The sequence below is a fragment of the Diceros bicornis genome, chromosome 14 (assembly GCF_020826845.1).
Source record: "Diceros bicornis minor isolate mBicDic1 chromosome 14, mDicBic1.mat.cur, whole genome shotgun sequence".
Taxonomy (NCBI): Eukaryota; Metazoa; Chordata; class Mammalia; order Perissodactyla; family Rhinocerotidae; genus Diceros; species Diceros bicornis.
This window is the reverse complement of record NC_080753.1, coordinates 23,308,088-23,330,129: the sequence shown is the minus strand read 5'-3', so window position 1 is coordinate 23,330,129 and position 22,042 is coordinate 23,308,088. Positions and strand designations below refer to the sequence as shown.

The following is a 22,042-nucleotide window of genomic DNA, read 5'->3' as shown; positions in this document are numbered from 1 at the left end:
GTGGGCAAGGGGGCAGGGAGTTGGGAATGGGGGTGGATCTAGTAAGGTTTTAGTGAAGCCCTCCACCTTCTCAAGGGCCTGACCACAGCTGGTCGATGTCCTGTGTGAGAAGGTGGCTGTCTGTCCCCACACAGAGTCCAGGGCCATAGTGAATGGGGCTAAAGGGACAAGAGGCACGATTGGTTGTAATCTAGGGACACTGCTGTGCCCAAGATGCAATGTAACTGCACCTAGATTGTAAAGTCACCAGCATGCCAGAACTGCTGCTGTAGCAGATACGAAATAATAAAATGATAGCTCATATGGGACACTTACTCTATGCCCGATCCTGATCCGAATGCTTTTCATATACTAATTTGAATTCACTTAATCCTGTTAACAGCCCTATGAGGTGGACACCATTATCTCCATTTTAAGGATGAGGTAACTGAGGCTCAGAGAGGTTAAGGTACTTGCTCAAAGTCACCCAGCCAGTAGTGTGGGCAACAAATAAACTTGTGTTGTTTTAAGGCACTGAGATTTTAGAGTGGTTTGTTACTGCGGCATAACCTGGCCAATTCTGAGATATATATGTATGTACTCTGATATCTAAAATATGTTCTATATAATATAAATTGTCTAGCATTTATATAAATTAATGTATATGTAATGATATATTTATATTATACAATTTATATGCATATATGTGTATATAAAAATCTTCCTTAGTCTTCATTCTTAAGAAAAAGTGCTTTGCAGCCTGGGGTGAAGAACCCTCTCCTTGCAGCCTTGTGGTCTGGGAGGGACCTGGCACGTAGTTGGGGTTCCTGAGAGGGGCTCGGCAAGCCTGGTGCTGCTAGAAAGACTCCTGACATTTTGTGCCGTATGTAAAATTGCACAGCCTCTGTGTCAGTCAGGATGGGGTAGATTAGCTGCAGTAACAAACCACTCCCAAAGGGTACTCCTTCCTCAAGCATAAAAGACACTTTTGTGCTAGTGCATCAGTGCACAACTTGAACAGGAATCCAAGGGCCTGCTGGCGAAAGCAGAACTGTGGGCGGTGGTTCCCTCTGGCCAAGGTAGAGGAAGGCACGGCCCACATGTGGAGGAGGAGGGGACCAAGGGGGAGGGGCAGGGCGGAGGGACCGCTGGCTCTGGGCTTTCCCAGGAGCATCCGGCTTATATGCATCCAAATGCTGGCTCCATAAATGACCCAGCTTTAGTCTGTGGCCAGAGAACACCCCACTAGGGGTCAGAGAAAGCTGCTGCTGCAGAGACGGGCCCCTAGGATTGGCCTGGGGACCAGCAGGTAGCAGCTCCCCCATGCACCCGTGTGCCGGCACTCTCTCACACGCTCACACACACACCAGGCCACCAGGCACACACTCAATGTCGCCTACCCCCATGCCCCTGGGAGGTGATGGTGTCAGGTTCAGAGTCAGATGGAGGGTTGAATTGAGGCCTCCCAGGATGGAAAAGACCCCATCTCCGGGACCGTGAGAGTGTGGTCAGAACAGGACCAGTGAGTGTGTGTGCACGGCTATGTGTACTTGTGCAGTTTTATGTAGAAGGGGGTTCCCTCCGGCTGCTCAGGACTCATTTTGGAAGCTCATAAACTCTGCGTCACCCAGGTGCTCTCATATGTTAGCTATCCATGGTGTGATCGGAACTCCTCAGTTGTGATGGCCAAGTGCAGTGCACAGCCTGGATAACCGTACACAGCAGCCCTATCAAGAGCCCACAGTTGGCCTAGCTCTGGAAGAGGAACCAGCTCTGTCTCATATGTACCGCAACTCCATGTCTGAGGGAGGAACCAAAAGGATTGAGAACCCACTCAAAACAGGAGAAGGGAATGGAGGTCACAGGATCAGAACAGCTGCTGGCTGGCCACCCACTCTGTCCTGGTAAGAAGGGATAAGGAGCTTGCAAACTGGGTAAGAAATCCTCTCACCTATCAGCTCAGTAGGTATTCCTGGGCCTCTGCTCCTCTAAGCTCTGTTCTATTTTCACTCCTCTTCCCCAAGGCACAGTCCCCATTGGCTACAAGGGTTTAGTGGGGACTCTTAACACCGGTTCTCTGGCGTCCCCTGGATTTGGGTGTGGACTTGCACAGTCGTCATTGCTTTCTCCCTTCTGCTCAACTCCTCCCAGCATTTCCCTGCACTATCTGATCCATCGGGCCCTTCCTTGCTCAGATCTGGAGGACTCAGGCCTGTGAGCGAGGGCCCAATTGTAGAAAGCCGAGCCGCCCTGGTGAAGGGAGCAGCAGGAACAGAACCCGTCCAACTCAGGTGTCAGCCTCCTGCGGGCCTGGGCGATGGGAAACGTGATGGAGGGGAAGTCAGTGGAGGAGCTGAGCAGCACCGAGTGCCACCAGTGGTACAAGAAGTTCATGACCGAGTGCCCCTCCGGCCAGCTCACCCTCTACGAGTTCCGCCAGTTCTTCGGCCTCAAGAACCTGAGCCCCTCGGCCAGCCAGTATGTGGAGCAGATGTTTGAGACCTTTGACTTCAACAAAGTGAGCAGGGGTCTAGGTGGGGGGCGCTGGAGGGCCACCCCGGGAAGCCCGACCAGTGCGGGGTGGGGAGGAGCAGGTGGGAGAACAGCCGCGCCCACCAGAGTGACTTCATGTATACAGTTCCTTGTCTATCTGGGAGGTCAAATGTCGACATTAGGGACTCAACTGATCTAACGTTTACTGAGCTAGTGAGTCAGGCACTCGGGGTTCAGAGGTGAATCAGACCCGTCCCTGCCCTCACTTTCCAGGGGAAGGCAGAGAGGTCCACAAGCTAGTGTCCTCAGGGGCTGAAGCTAATGGTTCCCTCTGCCTTTTCTGCACACACATCTCAGTTTACTCCAGAACAAGTGCAAACACAAGACAGTCCTTGAACTAAGTGCTTGGTGCTGTATGTGGTGCTTCTGCAAGGCCCTCGGATGCTCACAAGGATGCAGAGGGGGAGGGGTAGAGAGCAGAGAGCAGGGCGATGAGGCTTCAGCCCCGGCTGGTCTGGGATGGGCAGGCTCACGCTACTTGGGTCATCCATGACGCTCTGTGGACACTAAACCTGGGGACAGGCAGGGTTGCCTGGTCACTGGGGAATCCAGCTACTCCAACTCCAAAATACCCAGTGACCTTGGTTCATCTTCTCCCAAGTGGGTCGAAGGTCTACACAGGGGTCAGACTGTATGTCTCCCCACGTAGTCACCTGGATGCATTGGTGAGGACCTCCTGGTAAGCTGGAGGGGGCGCTGAGAGAGCAGTCAGGCACCGTGAGTCTGGGCCGCTAGTTTTCATCAGCTGGGTGACCCTGAGCTTGTTATCTGCCCCTCAGCCTCGGCTTATACACCTGTATCTGCCATGGACGTCGGGTCATTGGTTAAGAGGTTTGTGGTTTTCAGTAGCAAATCTTCCATTTATTTGGAGCGATTTAGTCAGGATGTAGTGGTAGGAGAACTCGAATCCGCAAACCCTTCTTCCCACCCCTGCTGGTCCCCACCCCGTGGCTGGCGCTCACTGGGAAGGCGACGAAGTGATGAGGCGCTGCCATGTGTCCACCACAAGCCGGGGAGAGGCTGCCCAGAGCTTTCCCCACTCCCCTCACTGCCCAGAGGTCCAAACACCACTATGGGCGGAGCTCCTGGGGAAAGCTGGGGGTCCGAGGCTATTTAAAACTCACTAATATTTGGGATCAAGGGGCCAAAGCAGATTATGGGCTTTGAGTCTCAGCCTCAAGGGCAGCATCCTGGTGCCCGAGGGCTTTCTGAAGGGAGCGTGGGGGAGCGGAGGACTGGAGCCTGAGGTATGAGACCAGGATGGAGGGCGTCAGCACCCTGGACCCCCCAAATGCTCCAGAAGCAGCGATCATTCCTGAACAGGAGAGGGAACCGTCAATAGTCAAGCCTCAGCTCATTACACCCAAATGTAACAAAATATGTCGTCTTCTCACCTGCTAAGGAACCCCTTTGGGTCAAGACATGTCTCCAGAAGGACCCCCAAAATCACACCTATGACATTAGGAATGCACAGCCATCAACCCTGTATCTGCCTAGTCATTCATCTGCCATCTCTTCAGGTTTTTTTTTGTGTGTGTGAGGAAGATCAGCCCTGAGCTAACATCCGATGCCAATCCTCCTCTTTTTTGCTAAGGAAGACTGCCCCTGGGCTAACGTCCATGCCCACCTTCCTCTACCTGATATGGGACGCCACCACAGCATGGCTTGACAAGTGGTGGGTCGGTGCATGCCCCTGATCCAAACCTGAAAACCCCGGGCCGCTGCAGCGGAGGGCGCGCACTTAACTGCTACACCACCTGGCTGGCCTCCATCTCTTCAGTTTTTGTCACATGCAAGCGCCACCCGTACTGTCCCAAACCTGACCTAGATTATGCCCCCCACACCTCTACCTTAGGGCCTTCCTAGGTGCTGCCTGGGACCCTCTTCCTCCAGAATTCTGCTTGGCTCAAACCTTCCCCTGCTACAAGTCTCTGCTCAAATACCTCCTTCCCACTGACACCTGCCCTGATCTCCTGACGTAAACCCTACTTTACTGGGACCCTGTATTTCCTAGGTCCCCTCTTTTCCCCCAGAGCAGTCTCATCTCATACATGATATTAAGTAACATTTAGTCACCGTGTCGAGGGTCTGTCTGCCCTGCTGGACTGTGAGCTCTGTGAGGGCAGGGAGGTTGGTGTGTCTTCATTGCTGTGTCCCCACACCCAGAACAGTGCCTGAACACAACAGGTGCTTTGTAAATATTTGTTATATGAGGGAATGAATATAACAGCAATCACGAGTTTATGGGCTATTTTTATGTTCCATAATACTCATTAATTTGAATACATAATTATTAAAATGAAGAGCATCTGTCACATCTGAAGAGCCTCATCCACCAATGGTACACAATCACTTGGGCAACACTGCCTCCACCCATGGTCGTGAGCACAGAGCAGTTTAGCAGACTGGCTAGGATACGGGACACGGACTGGGAAGTTGTGATACAGAGAGGAGTTAAAACGGGGGTGTGCAAACGACGGCTGTGGCTCTATTTTTGTAAATGAAGTTTTATCAGAACACACCACACACATTCATTTACAGAATGTCTGGCATATTTGCTCTCTAGCCCTTAAAAGAAAAAGTTTGCCAGCCCCTGAGTTAGAAGACACTGTCTCCTAGGGTACTGTGCTGGGTGGGCAGGGGTACAGCAGTGTGACCTGGGAACAAGCGTGTGCTTTGCTTACTTCAAAGCAACGCTTTGAAGTAAGCAAAGCACACGCTTCTAGGCGAGGTTTTGTCATTCATTAGCTGGGTGGCCTCACCGCTCTCAATTTCAGCTTTTTCATCTGACAACGGAAACAAAAACCTCACCTGCTAGGGGTGGTTGTGAGATTGAGTAAAGCCAATAAAACACCGAGCACAGGAAGCACCAAAAAAAAAGAAGGTAGTATTATTACTGAATCTAATCCGTAGCACAGTCTTGAAAAGTACGTACTGTCGTTCCTGTCTTAGAGCTGAGGAAACTGCGCCTCAGAGAGGCCAGGTGACTTGTCCAAGGTCACACCTCTCCTAAGACAGGGTTTAGGTCTTTCTGGCACAGAAGCCCACACCTTCCCCTTTTGAGTCACTTTTTAAAAAATTACAAAAGTAATACAGCTCATTGTGAACATTTCCAACAATACAGAAGGAGAAAAAATGGAAGCAAAAGTATCCTCACTCTGGGTCCCCTTGCCCCAAGGAAACCTCCTTAGCATTGTCTTGCTTCTCCGAGCATCAGCATCGCTGCCTAGGGGCCTTATTCTAACAACAGTCCTGAAAGGTGGGTTGGGCAAGGATTGAATGAGCGAAGGTATGTGTGAAACCCAGGCAAATGTTCACTATGATCATGATACCCACTGTGGGTAAGGCCTCATCTAAGGCCAAAGGCTGGCACAGAACCAGGAGATCTCAGAGACCTTCCTGCCCAACCTTGTCCACATCCCAAATAACAGTGCTCTAGCGCCTGCTTGCAGAGAGCTCATTACTGCATGAGGCTGCCCCTTCCACCATGGGCAACTCTGCCTGTTAAAGAGTTCTTCAGGGGCCAGCCCTGTGGCCGAGTGGTTGAAGTTCCCCATGCTCCACTTCGGTGGCCTGGGTTCTTGGGTTCAGATCCCATGCATGGACCTACACCACTCATCAGCCTCCTCTATTTTGGCCCACATACAAAATTGACGAAGATTGGCGCAGATGTTAGCTCAGGGATAATCTTCCTCAGCAGCAAAAAAAAAAAGAGTTCTTCATACTGACCACAAATCTGCCTGTTGGTAACTTCCCCGTTCCAGAGTCCTGGTGAGCAAGTAGAGGAATGGGGGGCTGGGATCCAAGCTCTCATGCTTCGAGTCCAGCGCTCCTTTCCCTAGAGCACTCAGCCTTTCTGCCGGACACAGGCTTCCCTCTCCCAGCCTCCCTCAGCTTGGAGGGAATGTGGCCAGAGGCAGGCCTGTGCTCCCTGCTTCCCTGCCCCATTGGTAGGGCTGGCAGGACCCATGAACATTTGGGGGACCCTGGAGAAATATCCCACAGGAATGTCTTGTGCCACCCTCCCTCCCAAGACTCCTTGAGGGCATCATCACCCCAGGAAGCCTCCCTGAGCCCTGCTCCTCCTGCCCTCGCCCAGCACAGTTGGGTGCCTCTGTTCTGTGATCCCATAAGGCCCTGTCCACTGTGTTGTCCCTGAATATACATCACGGTGGCACAGTGATCTCTTTATAATAATAACAGCCAACATTTACCAAGTGCTTACTAAGTGCCAGGCCGTGTTGAGTGCTTTACAGACACGAACTCATTTAATCCCACAACAATCCCATAGAGGCAGGTACTATTATAACTATTATACATACAGAAATCGAGGGCCAGAGACACATTGAGTCCTTTGTCCCAGATCCCAGAGCTTTGAGGAGTGGAGCCAGGATTCAAACCCGCGCCCTCCACACTGCACTCCCGTGTGGACCGGGTTCACAGCTTACCGAGTTCTGAATCCTAGGTCTATCTCAGCACGCAGTAGGTCCTCAGCGAAGTTCCAAGAATAAAGAATGAGAAAGGCTCCCCTGGCCTCCCTATCTGCCTCCTCCGCTTACCCCAGCTCGGGGGAGCTCACCCAACCACGCCCCCACGCTGGGGGTTCGGTGTCGTCCGTCCCCCCCCTCCCCCCGCCTCCCGCCACACACACCTTCCCGCCACTCAAGGGCTCTGAGTTTGAGAAACACAGGGAAGCAGTGACGCTAGAACCAAAACACCTGTGAAGAGACACTGGGGTGTGAAGCGGTTTACGGGATTTGATCGGCAGCCTTTGGGGCAGGCAGGGCCGGGGGGAGGGGCGTCCAGGACGGGCGCGGGTCGGGTCTGGACTCAGCATCCGCTGGGCCGGTGGGCTCCGAGGGGCTGGGCGGGGCGGGCCCGGCAGTGGGCTCAAGGCGGCCGCGCCCCTCGCCAGGACGGCTACATCGACTTCATGGAGTACGTGGCGGCGCTCAGCCTGGTCCTCAAGGGGAAAGTGGAACAGAAGCTGCGCTGGTACTTCAAGCTCTACGACGTCGATGGCAACGGATGCATCGACCGCGACGAGCTGCTCACCATCATCCGGGTAACTCCAGGTGCAGAGGGTCGGGCTGGGGGCGGGGGCAGCGGCCCGGGCGGACCGACCCGGAGCTGAGAGCCCGGGGGACTTCAGCGGGCGGAGCTGCAGTCTCAGAAGTGGACAGGATTGGTATTGAGGGTCCCTGTGGCAGCTGTGGCCCTCGCCAGCCGCGTGACCTGGGCCACGTTCCTTCCCCTCTCTGGGCCTCTGGGCCTCAGTTTCCTCACCTGTACCAAGAGACTAGAAGCTCTTAAGTCCCAGCTCTGCTTCTGCTGCCCACTCTGCTGCTCCGGCACCCTGGCCTCTGCTCCCCACGAGCTCTCACGGCCCCCACTCCCACCACCGAGACTGAATTAGGATGGGTCCTCTCACTTCTCCTCCTTCCCTCCCAGGCCATCCGAGCGATTAACCCCTGCAGCGACTCGACCATGAGTGCAGAGGAGTTCACCAACACCGTGTTCTCCAAGATTGACGTCAACGGGGATGGTGAGGAGGCTGGGTGGGGGTCCCCAGGAGAGGAGCCACCAGGGATGTAGGGTCTCCAGGGGAGAGGGGCGGGAGAGGGGAGGGAGGCACAAAGGGGCTTCTGCTAGCCACCTCCTCCCTCTGCCACTGAGGTGGCCTTTAGGGATCCCTGGACCAGACTTTGGTCTCTGGCTCCTTTGATGCTCCACTCACAGCCACTTGCCCCAGCGCTGGCTCTGTCCCCCTCGCAAGCCTCCAGCTCCGGGCTCCAGACAGCCGACACGAACACCCTCCCGCCCATGACCCCGTTTCTCTCTACCCCAGGGGAGCTCTCCCTGGAGGAGTTCGTGGAGGGCGTCCAGAACGACCAGATGCTCCTGGACACGCTGACGCGAAGCCTGGATCTTACCCGCATTGTGCGCAGGCTCCAGAACGGCGAGCAAGATGGGGAGGCGGCTGGCGGCGGGGCGGCTGAGGCAGCAGGCTGAGCCCACCCCCAGCGGCTTCTGTGCTGGGGAGGGGGTGTGTGGTCGTGCTGGTGTCGTCCTCCTCGTTGTTTTAATACTAGATGGAGTCTGTGAACTCATAGGCGCAGCTTACCTCTTGGGGGTGCACGGTGGCAGCACAGGGGCAGGGGTGGGGGCCCAGAGCAGGAGATGGTGAAGGATGGTTCCAGAACCCTCCGCGTGACTCAGCTGGTGGTGGCCGCTCCCTGGTGGGGGCACTCCTCCACATCCCTCTGCGTCCTCCCTTCTGGCCCCTCCCCCAGCTTTTCCCAGCTTTCCCCTCTGAGCTTCTCCAGTTCCACTCTCTTCTAGACATGGAGGCTCTGAGGCAGAGCTAGGCTTTCCCGGGACCCTGATGGACTCCTGCAAATCCGGGCCCAGGCTCCATCCCGGTGCTGCAATCACACACGCATCCCACCCTAGGACCCTGGAGCCCAGTTGTGGGTTTGTTCATTCCTCCCTTCTGCAAGCATTTATTGAACACCTATTGTGTATAATGCTAGATTTTGGACGTGCAAAGAAGAGGAAAGTTCTCATCCTCAAGGAACTCACAGGCTAAGACCATTATAATAAAAGCTGCTAAGAGAAGCTATCAACAGATTCTGTAGGAGCACAGGGAACTGTGAGCGAGTCTGACTCAGAGACCACCTCACAGAGGTGACCCTGGAGTTTGTATGTGAAAGAGGCATTGGGGTTGCACATGGAGAAGAAGGTGATGTGTGGGGGAGGTTGGAGGGCATTCTGTGTGATGTATGTGTGCATGTGGGGGGGCTGTGTGATGTGGGGAGGGGCTTTCATAGGTCTAAATTGGGGGTATCTCTTAGGGTTTAAATTTTACCAAATTTGAAACAATAAAGGGTCATCATGTCCATTTTTAGGGAGCACTCCTAGGGCCCCAGTAATGGGGGAAAAAAACACAAAACTTTAAGACATTTGCAGTGTTACCAAGGAGACAAGGATGGAGTGTTTGGATGACAGTATAGATCTGAATCATGACTGAATGACGGGCCATGGTGTGGGAGTGTGTGTGTGTGTGCATGCATCCAGACGCTCTGGGAGGGTCTGCTCGAGTTTAATGTTGGTTGAAAAGGAGGAGGCATGGTCCTCATTTATCCAGAAGAAATCCGTATTTATTCAGAAGTAACTGCACGAGACCCTCACTTCCAACCTGCTGGCTCCTTGGTGGTGCTTAGTGCTACATGGTCCCCCACAGGTCTGTGACTCTTTGCTCGTGGCAAGTGACCTGATCATCCCCAGTCTAACCTAAATCCCTCTTGCTGCAATGACACATGTGGAAGTGGGGCAATCTGTTACATGGTGGCCCCATCCCCATTTGTTGCACACCCCAACTTTAGGAACACCTCTCCAAGACCCTGGGGAGAGACATAGGCTGGAGAAGTTGTGCCCATTTTTTCAAAGATTCTCTTTTTTCTGGGCTTTGAGTCTTCACTGCAGCTGGGAGTGGGGGAAGTGCAGGGAGTAAATAAAAATCCAGGGGTGGCAGGGAGAAAACAAGGGGGAAGGGAGAGAAGGCCCAGGTTGCAGAGAGCCCCACTGGGGGGAGAGAGGGTGTATTTTGCTCACACCTGTTCATCACGGGGACCCCCCCCACCCCGCCCCGCCTGGGTAGTCAGCCAGGGCCTGAGCACAGACATGGAGGGAAGGTGGAGGTCAGGGCCAGGGGCAGCCTGGAAACAAAGGGAGTTGACATTTCTACTCCTCTTGATGGCTGCCTCTTGGGAAATCCTGAAGGACAGAGTTGGGAGGATATTTGAATAGAATTAGGACATTTCCCCAACCTCATTCACATGCCAGCTTCATGATTTGGGGCATATCTGTGTCCTATCTGGATTACTACATTTTTTGTGTGTGTGAGGAAGATTAGCCCTGAACTAACATCTCATACCAATCCTCCTCTTTTTTGCTGAGGAAGATTGGCCCTGGGCTAACATCCGTGCCTGTCTTCCTCTACTTTATATGGGACGCCACCACAGCATGGCTTGATAAGCAGTGCATCGGTCAGCACCTAGGATCTGAACCTGTGAACCCCAGGCTGCTGAAGTAGAGCGCACGAACTTAACCCCTACACCACTGGGCCAGCCCTGTCTATTATTTTTTAATCAACTGTTTTTTATCTAAAATTTCTTTTCTTTTTTTTTTTTGTGAGGAAGATCAGCCCTGAGCTAACATCCACTGCCAATCCTCCTCCTTTTTTTCCCCAAAGCCCCAGTAGATAGTTGTATGTCATAGTTGCACATCCTTCTAGTTGCTGTATGTGGGACGCAGCCTCAGCATGGCCGGAGAAGTGGTGCGTCGGTGCGCGCCCGGGATGCCAACCCGGGCCACCAGTAGGGAAGCGTGTGCACTTAACCACTAAGCCACAGGGCCGGCCCCTAAAATTTATTTCTAAAGGAAACTTGATGACAATATCACACCTACGAAATCAAAGGCTCAATAGGTTAGTTTTATTTTTCATACATCAACATAAAAATGTATCTAATGGAATGAGTTTCTAGGCTGAATTCCTCAGCCCCCCCTTCATGCAGAGTGGCTCCCTTTTAATCGAGTTTCTATATTGGGGTTGTGCATAGAATTTGCATAACAAAAATAGTTCCACGTCTAAAAAAATAATAATCTGAAAACTGCTCGTCTAGTCCAACCTGCTCACCATACAGCTGAGATAACTGAGGTTAGGGAAGAGAAATGGCCGTTTCGGGTCACATAGCAGTTGGAGGCATAAGCCTGGCCTAGAACCCAGGGCACAGGCCCCCCCCCAATTCTCCCCAGAGACAGAGAGACGGTTTCTCCATCTTTTAAGGAGACACATTCAGCTTGTGGCTGAGAATGGTGGAAGGTCCACACTGGGGGTAGGGGTTGAAGAGGTGAGTGTGGGGGATGAGGGTGAAGGAGGTTGGGAGGAGGTTTTATTGGGGGGAGGTTGGCCGCAGGGGTTAGGGGAGCAGCACCAGGGCAGAGCCGACCCCTCCAGGGGCAGGAAGACCACACCCTTGCTTGCTTCAATTTTCCCTTGTCGACCCCCTGGTGAGGACAACTTGGGGAGGAGCAGGCAAGAGTTCTCCCATGAACACTCTTCAGGATCCTGGGGGGATGTAATTATTATCCTCCTCCCAACTCCTACCTTTTCTTCTGACTCAACACCTTCCAGCCCCTGCCTTCTACCAGTTTTTGCTTCATACCTCGTGAGTGTGGGCATTCTCATTGATAACTTGGTCTATGGGACGCCACCCTTCAGTCTGCCCCTGCTTCCAACCGTGAACCACTTAGGAATTTGTGGGAGCCCCACAACCACCCAGCCAAGGCATAGTCCTTGCAGGAGCAGCTGAAGGGGGAGAGTAACCCAGTTCCCTTCACCACCCCAGGAAATCCTCCCAAATGGGCTGTGCCCTGTTGGCCCCTTCAGACCAACAGCCTCTCCCCTCTCCACTCAGCCCCACGGCCCTGCACAGGGGCTGCCAGGAAGTCCAAGCCAGGATGAGCATGGGCACAAGCAGGCTGAGCCAGGACCCTCCCCCTACTCTGGAAACCTGGTGAGCCTGGAGACAAGGCTCCTCCAAGAGGAGGGACCTTGGACTCGGAGGGGCCTGTGGACTCCTACAGGAATCCCAGGGCCCCAGATCCTTCAGAACATAGCACTTCTCCGCCTCTGCTGAGAGATCCAGCCACCGGGACTCACATCCATCTGCAGCATCTTCATCACCCATTTGTCACGACGGGCACCCTCAATGAACTCATTCAGAGACAGCTGGCCTGAGCAAGGGGCAGGAGAGACGGTCATGCAGGAGAATGGAAGAGCCTGCAGTCACAGGGCCTAAGCTTGGGGCCTGTCAATTCTCCGATTCTCCAGGAGTCTCCTGGAACCTTCAAGGGACTTCCTTTGCAAATGAATTTAAGTTTTACTTTTGCCTATGGTACCCGTGAAATGTTCTTGGGGACCCTTCTGGGTATGTTCTCAGCCAGCTCCCTCCCTGCACAGCCTTGGGCTGGGGCACCGAGCTACAGGGAGAAGAGCCCAAGTAGATTTAAGGGAGGCCTACCCTATGCCCAGCTCTTAAATATATTACCCCATTTAGTCCTTTCAACCATTATTATCCCCATTTTCCAGATGAGAAAACTGAGACCAGGATGAGAGGTTAAATGTATCATCCTGGTCTGCCTGACTCCAGAGCTATTCTTTTGCTACCCTAGCCTGGCCTCCGTCAGCAACTCCAATAGGAGTTTTAATCACTCTTACACACATGGTGTGCTAGTGACATCCTTTGCTATTTCATGGAATCCTCTCCACACCCAGCTCACAGATGAGGCTCAGTTTTTGGGAAGTGGAGGGCCTTGCTCAAGGTCACATGGCCAGAAAGTGGGGGTGCTATAGATGGGCAGCCCCCCGCTCCACCATCTATGCCCCTGTTACCATCTCCGTTCTCGTCCACCAGAAGGAAGATCTTGTCCACGACCTCCTCGGGCGTCAGCAGCTGGCTTTGCTGCTGGGCCTCCGTCTCCACGCTGCAGGCTTTCTTCAGCTTGTAAATCGCCTGTAGGAGGGAACCCAGCCACGCTCATGGAGACCCTGCGAGCTCCGCCCCTCACCCAGGACCCCTACCCCCAGTGCCGCCCCCGAGGCTGTGCATCTGAGGACCACAGAACCCAGATCTGAATCAAAACTGACCTGTCCTGAGGCTGTTCTCTCAGGATCCGAGTGGCCTAGTTCCAACCAAGTTCCTGGCCTCACATGCTGCCCACCCCGACATTTCCACTGTGAGTGTCAGAGCTGGAACCCAAAACCTGTCCTGCGGGGTGTGTACACACTGTGATGTCTAAACCCCACTTTACAGAGGAAGAAATGGAGATTCAGAGAGGAAAAGAGAAAGTAGTATATTTATGGATGTGTGTTTGTGTGTGTGAGACAGGATGAGGGAGATCCAGGCGTCTGGTCTGGAGGGGAAGGAGCAGGTTTCCCTTTTGCGCTGTTTCCTCTCCTGATGAGGTAACGTTGGTGAAGTGAAATGGGGAAATGCACAAAGCAAGCCCCACTGATGGTTACAGCCCCAGTGCCTCCTGCGTGGATGAACCCGGGCAAACTACGGAACCTCTGTGAGGCGGTTTCCTTGTCTGTAAAATGGGCTAACAGCCCCACCTCGTAGTGCAGTTCTGGGGAGTTAACAGGCCAACCCTGTTCACGCATCAGAGTCTGCGCTAGTGTAGGGACTTCTATTTCCCCCTTGGTCATTCTTTTTTTTTTTAACAGGAGAAAAATCAAACAAGTTTAGTAACATGTATACATGGGAGAAATCCAGGAAAACTGGGTAACTCTTAGAATAGCCGAGGCTGTCACCTTAAATACTATCTTCACCTAAAGACAAAGGAGGATGTTGGGGTTGGGGAGAGTCAGTTATGGGAGATTACCAGAAAAGCACAGTAAACAAGAATAAGGTCGGGTGGCCTGGCTGCACAGCAGTTAAGTTTGCACACTCCGCTGTGGCGGCCAGGGGTTCACCAGCTTGGATCCTGGGTGCAGACCTACTCACCGCTCATCAAGCCATGCTGAGGCGGCCTCCCACATAGAGCAGCTAGAAGGACATACAACTATGACATACAACTTGACGTACAACCCTCTTGGTCATTCTTGCTCTCAGTTTTGTTAGTCTTTTCACAGAACCAGCTTTTAGTTTTGTTGGCTTTTCTTCTCTTGTGCATTTCTTTTCTATTTCATTGATTTCTGCTCTTATTTCCTTTCTCTACTCTCTTTGGGTTTACTTTTTTTTTTTTTTTTAATTTTATTTATTCCCCCAAAGCCCAGTAGATAGTTGTATGTCATAGCTGCACATCCTTCTAGTTGCTGTATGTGGGACACGGCCTCAGCATGGCCAGAGAAGCGGTGCGTCAGTGTGCGCCCGGGATCTGAACCCGGGCCGCCAGCACCGGAGCACGCGCACTTAACCTCTAAGCCACGGGGCCGGCCCTCTTTGGGTTTACTTTACTCTTCTTTTTTCTAATTTCTTGAGATGACTTCTTAGATCATTGATTTTCAGCCTCCCTTTTTTCCTAATATACACATTTTAAGGCTGTAAATGTTTCTGCAAGTCCAGCTTTAGCTGCATTCCTCAAGTTTTGTTATGTTTCCATTATTATTCAGTTCAAAATACTTGTGTGTGTGTGTGTCCGTGTGTGTCTGTGTGTGATATTATTTCTTTGATTTATGGAGTATGTAGAAGTGTATTGCCTAATTTCCAAACAGATGGGGATTTTTTTAGTTACTTTTTTGTAATTGATTTCTAGCTTAATTCCACTGTGGTCAGAAAACATGCTCTGAGTGATTCCGATGCGTCTTCCCCCATCCCAGCCCTGGGGCCCCTGCTTCAGTGGCCATCGCACAGCAGTGCTCACGGGCCCAGGAGCCCGGCCCCATGGTCACACACTGACCTCCACAATGTCGAGCAGCTCCAGGCGGTCGATGCAGCCATTTCGGTCCTCGTCGTAGATCTTGAAGGTCCACTTCAGCTTGTGCTCCAGGGTGCCCCTCAGCACGAGGTTCAGGGCTGCCACGTACTCCAGGAAGTCGATGGTGTTGTCCTGCATGGGAGTGGGGCTGTGAGGCCCCCTCCTGCCCACTGCCCCACCTCCCCAGAGCGCGGGTGTGAGCCCTGTTCTGGGCCATCCATCCTTACAAACTCAGGGCTTTGCCTCTTCCTTGCAATCAGTGTGGCCACTGTATCTTTGCTTGTGCTGTTCTCCACCCCAGATCCTTTCCCAGTCTCCATGATCACCCAGTCCTACCGGGCCCTCAAGGCTCAGCTCAAGGGTCCCCTCCTCCAGGAAGTCTTCCTTCTTGGATCACTTTAGCCAGTGATCTCTCTCTCTCTCTCCCCTTCATCTAACATTCACAGCACCTACTATCTATTCTACACAGTTTGGGACTTAGTCTGTCATTGTCACTTAACTGTTTTGTAAGTACATCTCGTTCTCTAGCTACATTATATGCTCCTGGAGAATAGAGAGGGGTTTACACTGCCTTTGTGTCTCTTCCATGCCTGGCACCGTGCCACTTATGCTCAGAGTCGGGGTCCCATAAATATGAACACATGATTGACTTAGTCTGAATCTGAGACTAAGGTAGTTTGGAAGGAGGTTAGAGAGCAGTGCTCACACTGACAATTTACACTTTCATTCACTCTGAGCCTGAGGAAGGCAGACAGGCAGTGGCTCCAGACCCTGCTCCCCTCTAGGCCCAGGTGGACATGACACGGGAGGAGAGGCCTGCACCCCTTCCCCTACCCAGGAAGAGTCAGGGGAGACAGAGCTCAGGGGCTGACTGGTCAGAGGAAGGAGGGGAGCACAGTCCACTTCTGAGGTGACTCTGACCAGGAAACTGAACCTTCCTCCGACAGAAATGTGACAGCAACTATTATTCCATAAGCAGTAAACAAGAAGTAGGGGGAGACCATGCTGTTACTCCGGATGAGTGTGAGGTGAGAGGTGGGTGGTGGTGGCTGCAGTGGGTGGTGGGACCAGTGTCTCAGGCTGAGCTCCACAAGGTCTTCCCACTTAGAGGTGCTCACATATTCCAAGGTGGGGATCTCAGCTCTCCAAACCAAAATCTCAGTCGTCGGCTCCCCTAGGAGGGTCTGTCACTCACATGACGTTGTAATCAGAAATGACATCGCTGGCCCAGAGCACCTCTGTCTCACTGGGTCAGGCACTCGGGAGCCCCAGCCCCAGATCAAGGGGTGCCTGGATGAGCAAGGGGTGAGCAACAGGACAACATGGCAGAAAATGAGGGAAATACCAAAAGCCCGAGAAACCAAGAAGAAAATAAAACGAGCCTACCTCAACACCTGAAGTGTTTTATTCAGTGTCTTTTATATAATTCCTTCTGGTCCTCCATACCCCCCACCATGCGTTTACCTCATTGAGGTCAGACTGTAGCTATAGTTTTATTTCCTGGATTTTTATTTAAAAATGTTCCATGTCTCTAAAATTATTTAAAATTCTACCTTTTATTTTTTTGAGGAGTGTTGGGCAGTCCCTCTTATTGAACATGGTTTTAATATTTTATGTTACACAATGAACATCTTTGTGCATATATATATATATATATTTTTTTTTTTTTTACATCTCTGGTAATTTCTTTAGGGTAGATTCTTAGTAGTGGTTGTTCTTTAAAAGGCTATTTTCATTGATAATTATTATTTATTGAGCTTACTAAAAATCGATCTTATGTTTCTTTTTCAATAAGAATTGAATATCAAAATGTCTGCAAAATGGCTGGTAGAGACCATCTATTTTATGCACATCATCTCCCTCAGATCGGTTATCCTCATTTTATTCATGAGGAACCTGAGACTCAGAGGTTGAATAAGTTGCCCAAGGAATTCCCACCCAGCAAGTGGCAGAGCCTTTCAAGCTACATATCTTCTCCAGTTCATCAAGTTGGGGAACTTTCTCACCCCACTCAAGGTCTATTACTGTCTAAAAAATGAGTCTGGTATTTAGCACCAAGAAGAGAAAAAAAAACCCCAAACCACTGACAAATGCCTACTCTCCAGATCTCTATATTCTCCCACATTCTTTGTCTAGAACCTTCTGCTCTCATAACATCCTCTCTCAACATGATTCAGTTTCCACAATGACCCCTTACCTTACATGAGACACATTGTAGAGTAGCCCTTCCTGACAGGTGACTGCACCTGTGAGGTTACTGCAAACCCCAAGACCATGTCTGGGAAGCTTCTAGCTGAGACTAATCACATTCTCTGTGCACGGGCCCTCGTCAGCTTCAATTACCCACAGAGGCTCAAGATGGTGGAAATGCCTGTCTACTCAAGAGTAGGAGCAGAAGTGACAGGCGTATGATCTGCTCTCTGGGATTATCTGCCCTGTTTCTCCCTGAGTTGGCTGCATTTGTGCACCAACCCTGACCCCAATGCATGTTACATAAGGATCTCAAATGACATTTGATCTTCATCTTCCCTTTCCTTCCATCCCAGTGCATCACAGGGCGACCGCCAGAGAGGAGTGTTATCAGGGAGAGCGGCAGAGACCAGGTGTTCTATCTCCCTGCCTCCACCAAACCCCAGTCACCATCACCCCAGATTTTGATATGTGAACTAGATCTATGAGCTAGTTTGATTTTATTTGCCCCAGAAATCTCAGACCAATTGCCCAGAAATGAGACTTGCTGATATAAAGATGGTGCCAAGGTGGGAAGTGGAGTTGGGCATGGGTTTGGAGACAGAGACTAAGTTGGGAAAGAAAAGAGAAGGCTCAGTGCCTGACATAGGAACTTAACAAAACTTCTAGGAAAGCTCTTCCTTACAGTAGAATGCCAACTGATAGATAGAGAAAGGATGGTGGGGTTGGAAAGTTGTCAGTAGATGCCAAACCTAGCAGCTGAAAATTTGATGAGCAACAGGATATTTACTTAGTCTCAAAGTATCTCCCTAAAAGATGCTTATTAATTACGAAGGAAAAACAGTAACTTTACAGTGGAGAAAACTGGCAGTCACCACGGTAACCAAATGATCGAGGTTAACCACCCCAGTAATGGGACAAACCAACATCATGCGCCCCCTGACGTGATGCACCGAGAAGGACACATCACTTAGCAGCATTTCTGTCAGAAGCATAAAACCTGAATCTAATCACCAGGCGACACTAGACAAACCCAAATAATAGGCTTGCAATCTCCAACAATGTCAGGATCAAATAAGACAAAGAAAAGCTGAGATTAAAGTCTTCAAATTAAAGACTAAGGATGGGTCAGCCCCGTGGCTTAGCGGTTAAGTGCGTGCGCTCTGCTGCTGGCGGCCCGGGTTCGGATCCCGGACGCACACCGACGCACCGCTTCTCCGGCCATGCTGGGGCCACGTCCCACATACAGCAACTAGAAGGATGTGCAGCTATGACATACAACTATCTACTGGGGCTTTGGGGGGAAAAAATAAATAAATAAAATCTTAAAAAAAAAAATAAAGACTAAGGAGATAGGACAAGTAAATGCAATGTGTGATCAGACGAAAAAAAAAAAAACTATGAAGGACCTTATCAGGACAAATTGACTAAACTTGAATATGGACTGTCCATCAGATAATAGAATTGTATCAATGTTAAATTTCTTGATTTTGATACTTATATTAGGTTATTTAAGAGAATGTACTTGTTCTTGGGAGAAACACACTGAAATATTCAGGGGTAAAAAGGTGTGATGTCTCCAACTTTGTCTTAAAAAAAACATATATATGTATATATATATGAGAGAAAGAATGATAAAGCAAATGAGGCAAAATATAAACAATTGGATAAACTGTACGTGGGAGTTATACTATTCGTGCAACTTTGTGTAAATTTGAAATTCTATCAAAATAAAAGTTATAAATAAAGAAAAAAGCAACTGATGAATATTATATGCTAACTGTAAGAAAAGATGAGGTATCAGGGGTACAGCTATATTATGCCCAGGGGCTTAACACTCCCTTTTGGATCTTGACTTGTTATTGTATTGAATTTTTAGATGAGGAAGATTGATATATTTGTGAAAGGCTTATCATATATGGCCTGTTTTTTTTTTTTTTTTTAATCATTTTCTCTCTTTAAACAAACTGCCTTCTAGGCAAGTGCACTTGCCTGGGAGTCAGGACCCCTGAGTTTACGACCTTCGGCAAATTAATTCACTTCCTTTTGCCTCAGTTTTCTCATCATTTAATTTGAAATGACAAACTCGGCTGCTCCCTCACAGGGCTGCTGGGACTCGGAGGAGACCGAGGAGGGGAGGAGCTTCGAGAGGTCTGAAGCTCCCTCTGAGCCTTGAGAGGGAGTTTATAGGGTTCATCTCCAAGGAGGTTTCTGTTGCATTGAAGACGCTGACCCCACCCTCTCGTCCCCCACAGATGCAAAGGAGATGTGCACTGACTGGTACCAAGGACCAGGTCCGACCTAGAGAGGCAGTCCTAGTGATTCAGCTAGAAAGTGAAGTTCTCCACGCACAGAAAAGTGGGGTACCGAGGCTTTCTCCAGATTATCTAGATCCAACACACTCCCCTCAATTTTGAGGACTGAAATAGGTGTTTGAGGCAACCCCAATGGTTTAAAGGGTTGCAGAGGAACTAAACTGGATGATCTTAAATAATGAAGGGGTTTCAATTTTTAAATTAATCTTTTCGGTTGGTATTTACAAAATATATTTTCTTCTTAGCTGCGGGTGTCATTGGAGGGCTTAAAGAAACCCCGTGGTTGAATGATTTCATGGAATCATCCATGACGTGAAGAGTTGAAAGACACTTTTGCAATAATCCAATCTCCCAGTCAGTGCAGGAGGCTCCTCCAGCTTTCTTGGTGGGTAAGACCTGATTGGAAGACCAATTCGAAGGACCCCAACAAGGGGGAGCTCACGGTCTATGCCAAGATACCTCATCCCATTTGGGACAGCTCTTTAGCTCCTTATCTTTAGAGTGACAGGGGCTCTGGTGGGTGTGAAAAACAAGGTTCTCGGGCTGCAGAGCCCTGGCCAAAAATACCCAAAGAAAGGACTGGACTGTGTGCCCTTCTGCCAAGCCTTCAGCTCTCAGGAAGAGGAGAGAGGGAGAGTCAGATGGGAGCAGAGAGACGGAGAGGAGGGAAGGGAATATGGGAAGGGGCAAGTGATGGGGAAAGAGAGGAGAAGAGTTTTGGAGAAGGAGTGAGACAGAAAAGGTGAGAGGGGAGTGGAGAGAAAAGCAGAGCAGAGAGGAAGAGCAGGAGGGCTGAGGAACTGGGAGCTCCCGTGGAGGATGCTCCTTTAGCTCAAGGAGGAGAAATGCCCCAGTGGACGGGCTGCCAGTCCTCACCTTCAAAGTGCCTTACCCCGTTCTTGTCGAAGGCTCGGAACATGCCCTCTACATACTGGGTGGCCTCCTCATTGCCCGTGACCTTGAAGAAGCGCTTAAACTCATGCATGAAGAGTGTGCCGCTGGGGCACTCCACCACGAACTTCTTGTACCACTCCTGGAGCTCTGCCACGTCCATCTCACTGGCCATCTCTGCCTCCTCCCAGCTGAACTGCTGCCCCATCTTGGCCCCCAGGAACGTCAGGGAGCAAGGGTCTGTGTCTCCTCTCGGGCTTCTGCTGATTGATTCCTTAGGCCAGGGCCCTCTTCCTCCCTTTCCTTTGCGCAGCCAGCCTCTTCATCATCTCCCGGGAAACTGAACATGTAGGGGGCAGGTGGTGGTGGTGGGGGGGGCACGGGCAGGGCCAGGCCAGCTAAGCTGCCCTAAGATCATTAGAAAATTGCCCTGGAAGGTGTGACCTCCAGCCACTAAGCTCCCCTAGCCTCACGCCTCCCTTTAGTCTTGTCAACCACTCCACTAAGCCACCTGGCAGATTCTGAAGAGGGTGGGGGGGTGGGAACTGAGAGATAGGCAGAGGGAGGGCAGAGTGAAGGCGAGTTGGGAAGATAGGCTGAGACCCCCTCGTCTCACACACACTCCTGTCTCTTTAGTTGGGCACCACGCCGCTCCAGAGAGGCCCATCTTGGAGACGCAGGAGACTCTGAAGTTCAGAGAGGAAGCAAGGCCAACTCCTTACCCATAAAATAGAATCTGCTCGTGATCTGGCGCTCGCTCCTCCACGTGATCTAGCAGCAGAATCTATGATGTGCAGGACTCTGGGTGAGCAGCTCTGTCCCCAAGCTAATTCAGTCCCCAGCACAATACCTTTAGCTCCGTTACAGATCACACCCTTGAGTCTTGGAAGTTTTCCATTTTCCAATTTAAAGTGCAATGCTTCCCTCCAACACCCTTCCCCTAAGACCGAGAGGCAGGGCTTTTCCTATGTTCTCTCCAAAGTGTGAGCATGTGAGGAGGAGCTGGGAACATGGCTTAAAATCTCTCTGAAGGCTCTTCCTATATTTTATAGTAAAGGTTCATGCAAATTTGTTTTTGAATAAATTACATATTCACTCTTATTTTGATGTAATATAAAAATGACCCCTCCAAGAAATCAGAAAACCTGGAGCACCGCTTTTTCTAGAATATTTTAGGGGCAATAGTTCCAGTGAGTCTCATAATCTCAGGGGCAGCAGTCTGTCTCTCACTGGACGTTCATCCCTGAATTGTTTTGTACGTCTCCAGGCCTGACCCCCACTCTCACCAAACATCCCTAGTCTCTCGGAATTCTTCTCACTTCTTGCCATTCCTAAAGTAGGACCCTACTTCCTCTGTCATCCTTTCAAGAACTGATGGATTTTTCCCCCACATCCCACATCCTTCAGGGTTTGGAGATCAGGGCTGGTCTCCTCCTTGCTCTTAATTGTTGCCTCCACTTTTTCTCTTTTCCCCCTTCAAAAATGCCAGTCCCTTCAAAGCCCTGTCTGCCTCTACCCTCCATGGACTCTTCCTTGTTGCCATCATTCACTGGTGACTTCACCACTTGTCTCAAAGCATCAGCTCAGTGACCTCCACATCTAGGTGGATAGACAGTCCATCCTACACTCTG

At 50.9% G+C, this 22,042-nt stretch overlaps 2 protein-coding genes across 2 annotated transcripts; one reads left to right on the top strand and one right to left on the bottom strand.

Moving 5' to 3' along the window:
- Positions 1-2,296: 2,296 nt before the first annotated feature.
- On the top strand, positions 2,297-9,006 carry GUCA1A (guanylate cyclase activator 1A). The gene is made up of 4 exons (XM_058554392.1): positions 2,297-2,497; positions 7,448-7,597; positions 7,984-8,077; positions 8,381-9,006. The coding sequence occupies exons 1-4, from the start codon at positions 2,297-2,299 to the stop codon at positions 8,542-8,544; spliced, it is 609 nt and encodes a 202-aa protein (XP_058410375.1). The 3' UTR covers positions 8,545-9,006.
- Positions 9,007-11,931: 2,925 nt separating this feature from the next.
- GUCA1B (guanylate cyclase activator 1B) lies at positions 11,932-20,734 on the bottom strand. Its single transcript, XM_058553951.1, has 4 exons — positions 20,413-20,734; positions 14,998-15,147; positions 12,989-13,109; positions 11,932-12,330 (listed from the first exon to the last, which is right to left on the bottom strand). Exons 1-4 carry the CDS (start codon positions 20,617-20,619, stop codon positions 12,203-12,205), a joined length of 606 nt encoding a protein of 201 aa, XP_058409934.1. The 5' UTR covers positions 20,620-20,734; the 3' UTR covers positions 11,932-12,202.
- Positions 20,735-22,042: the final 1,308 nt, after the last annotated feature.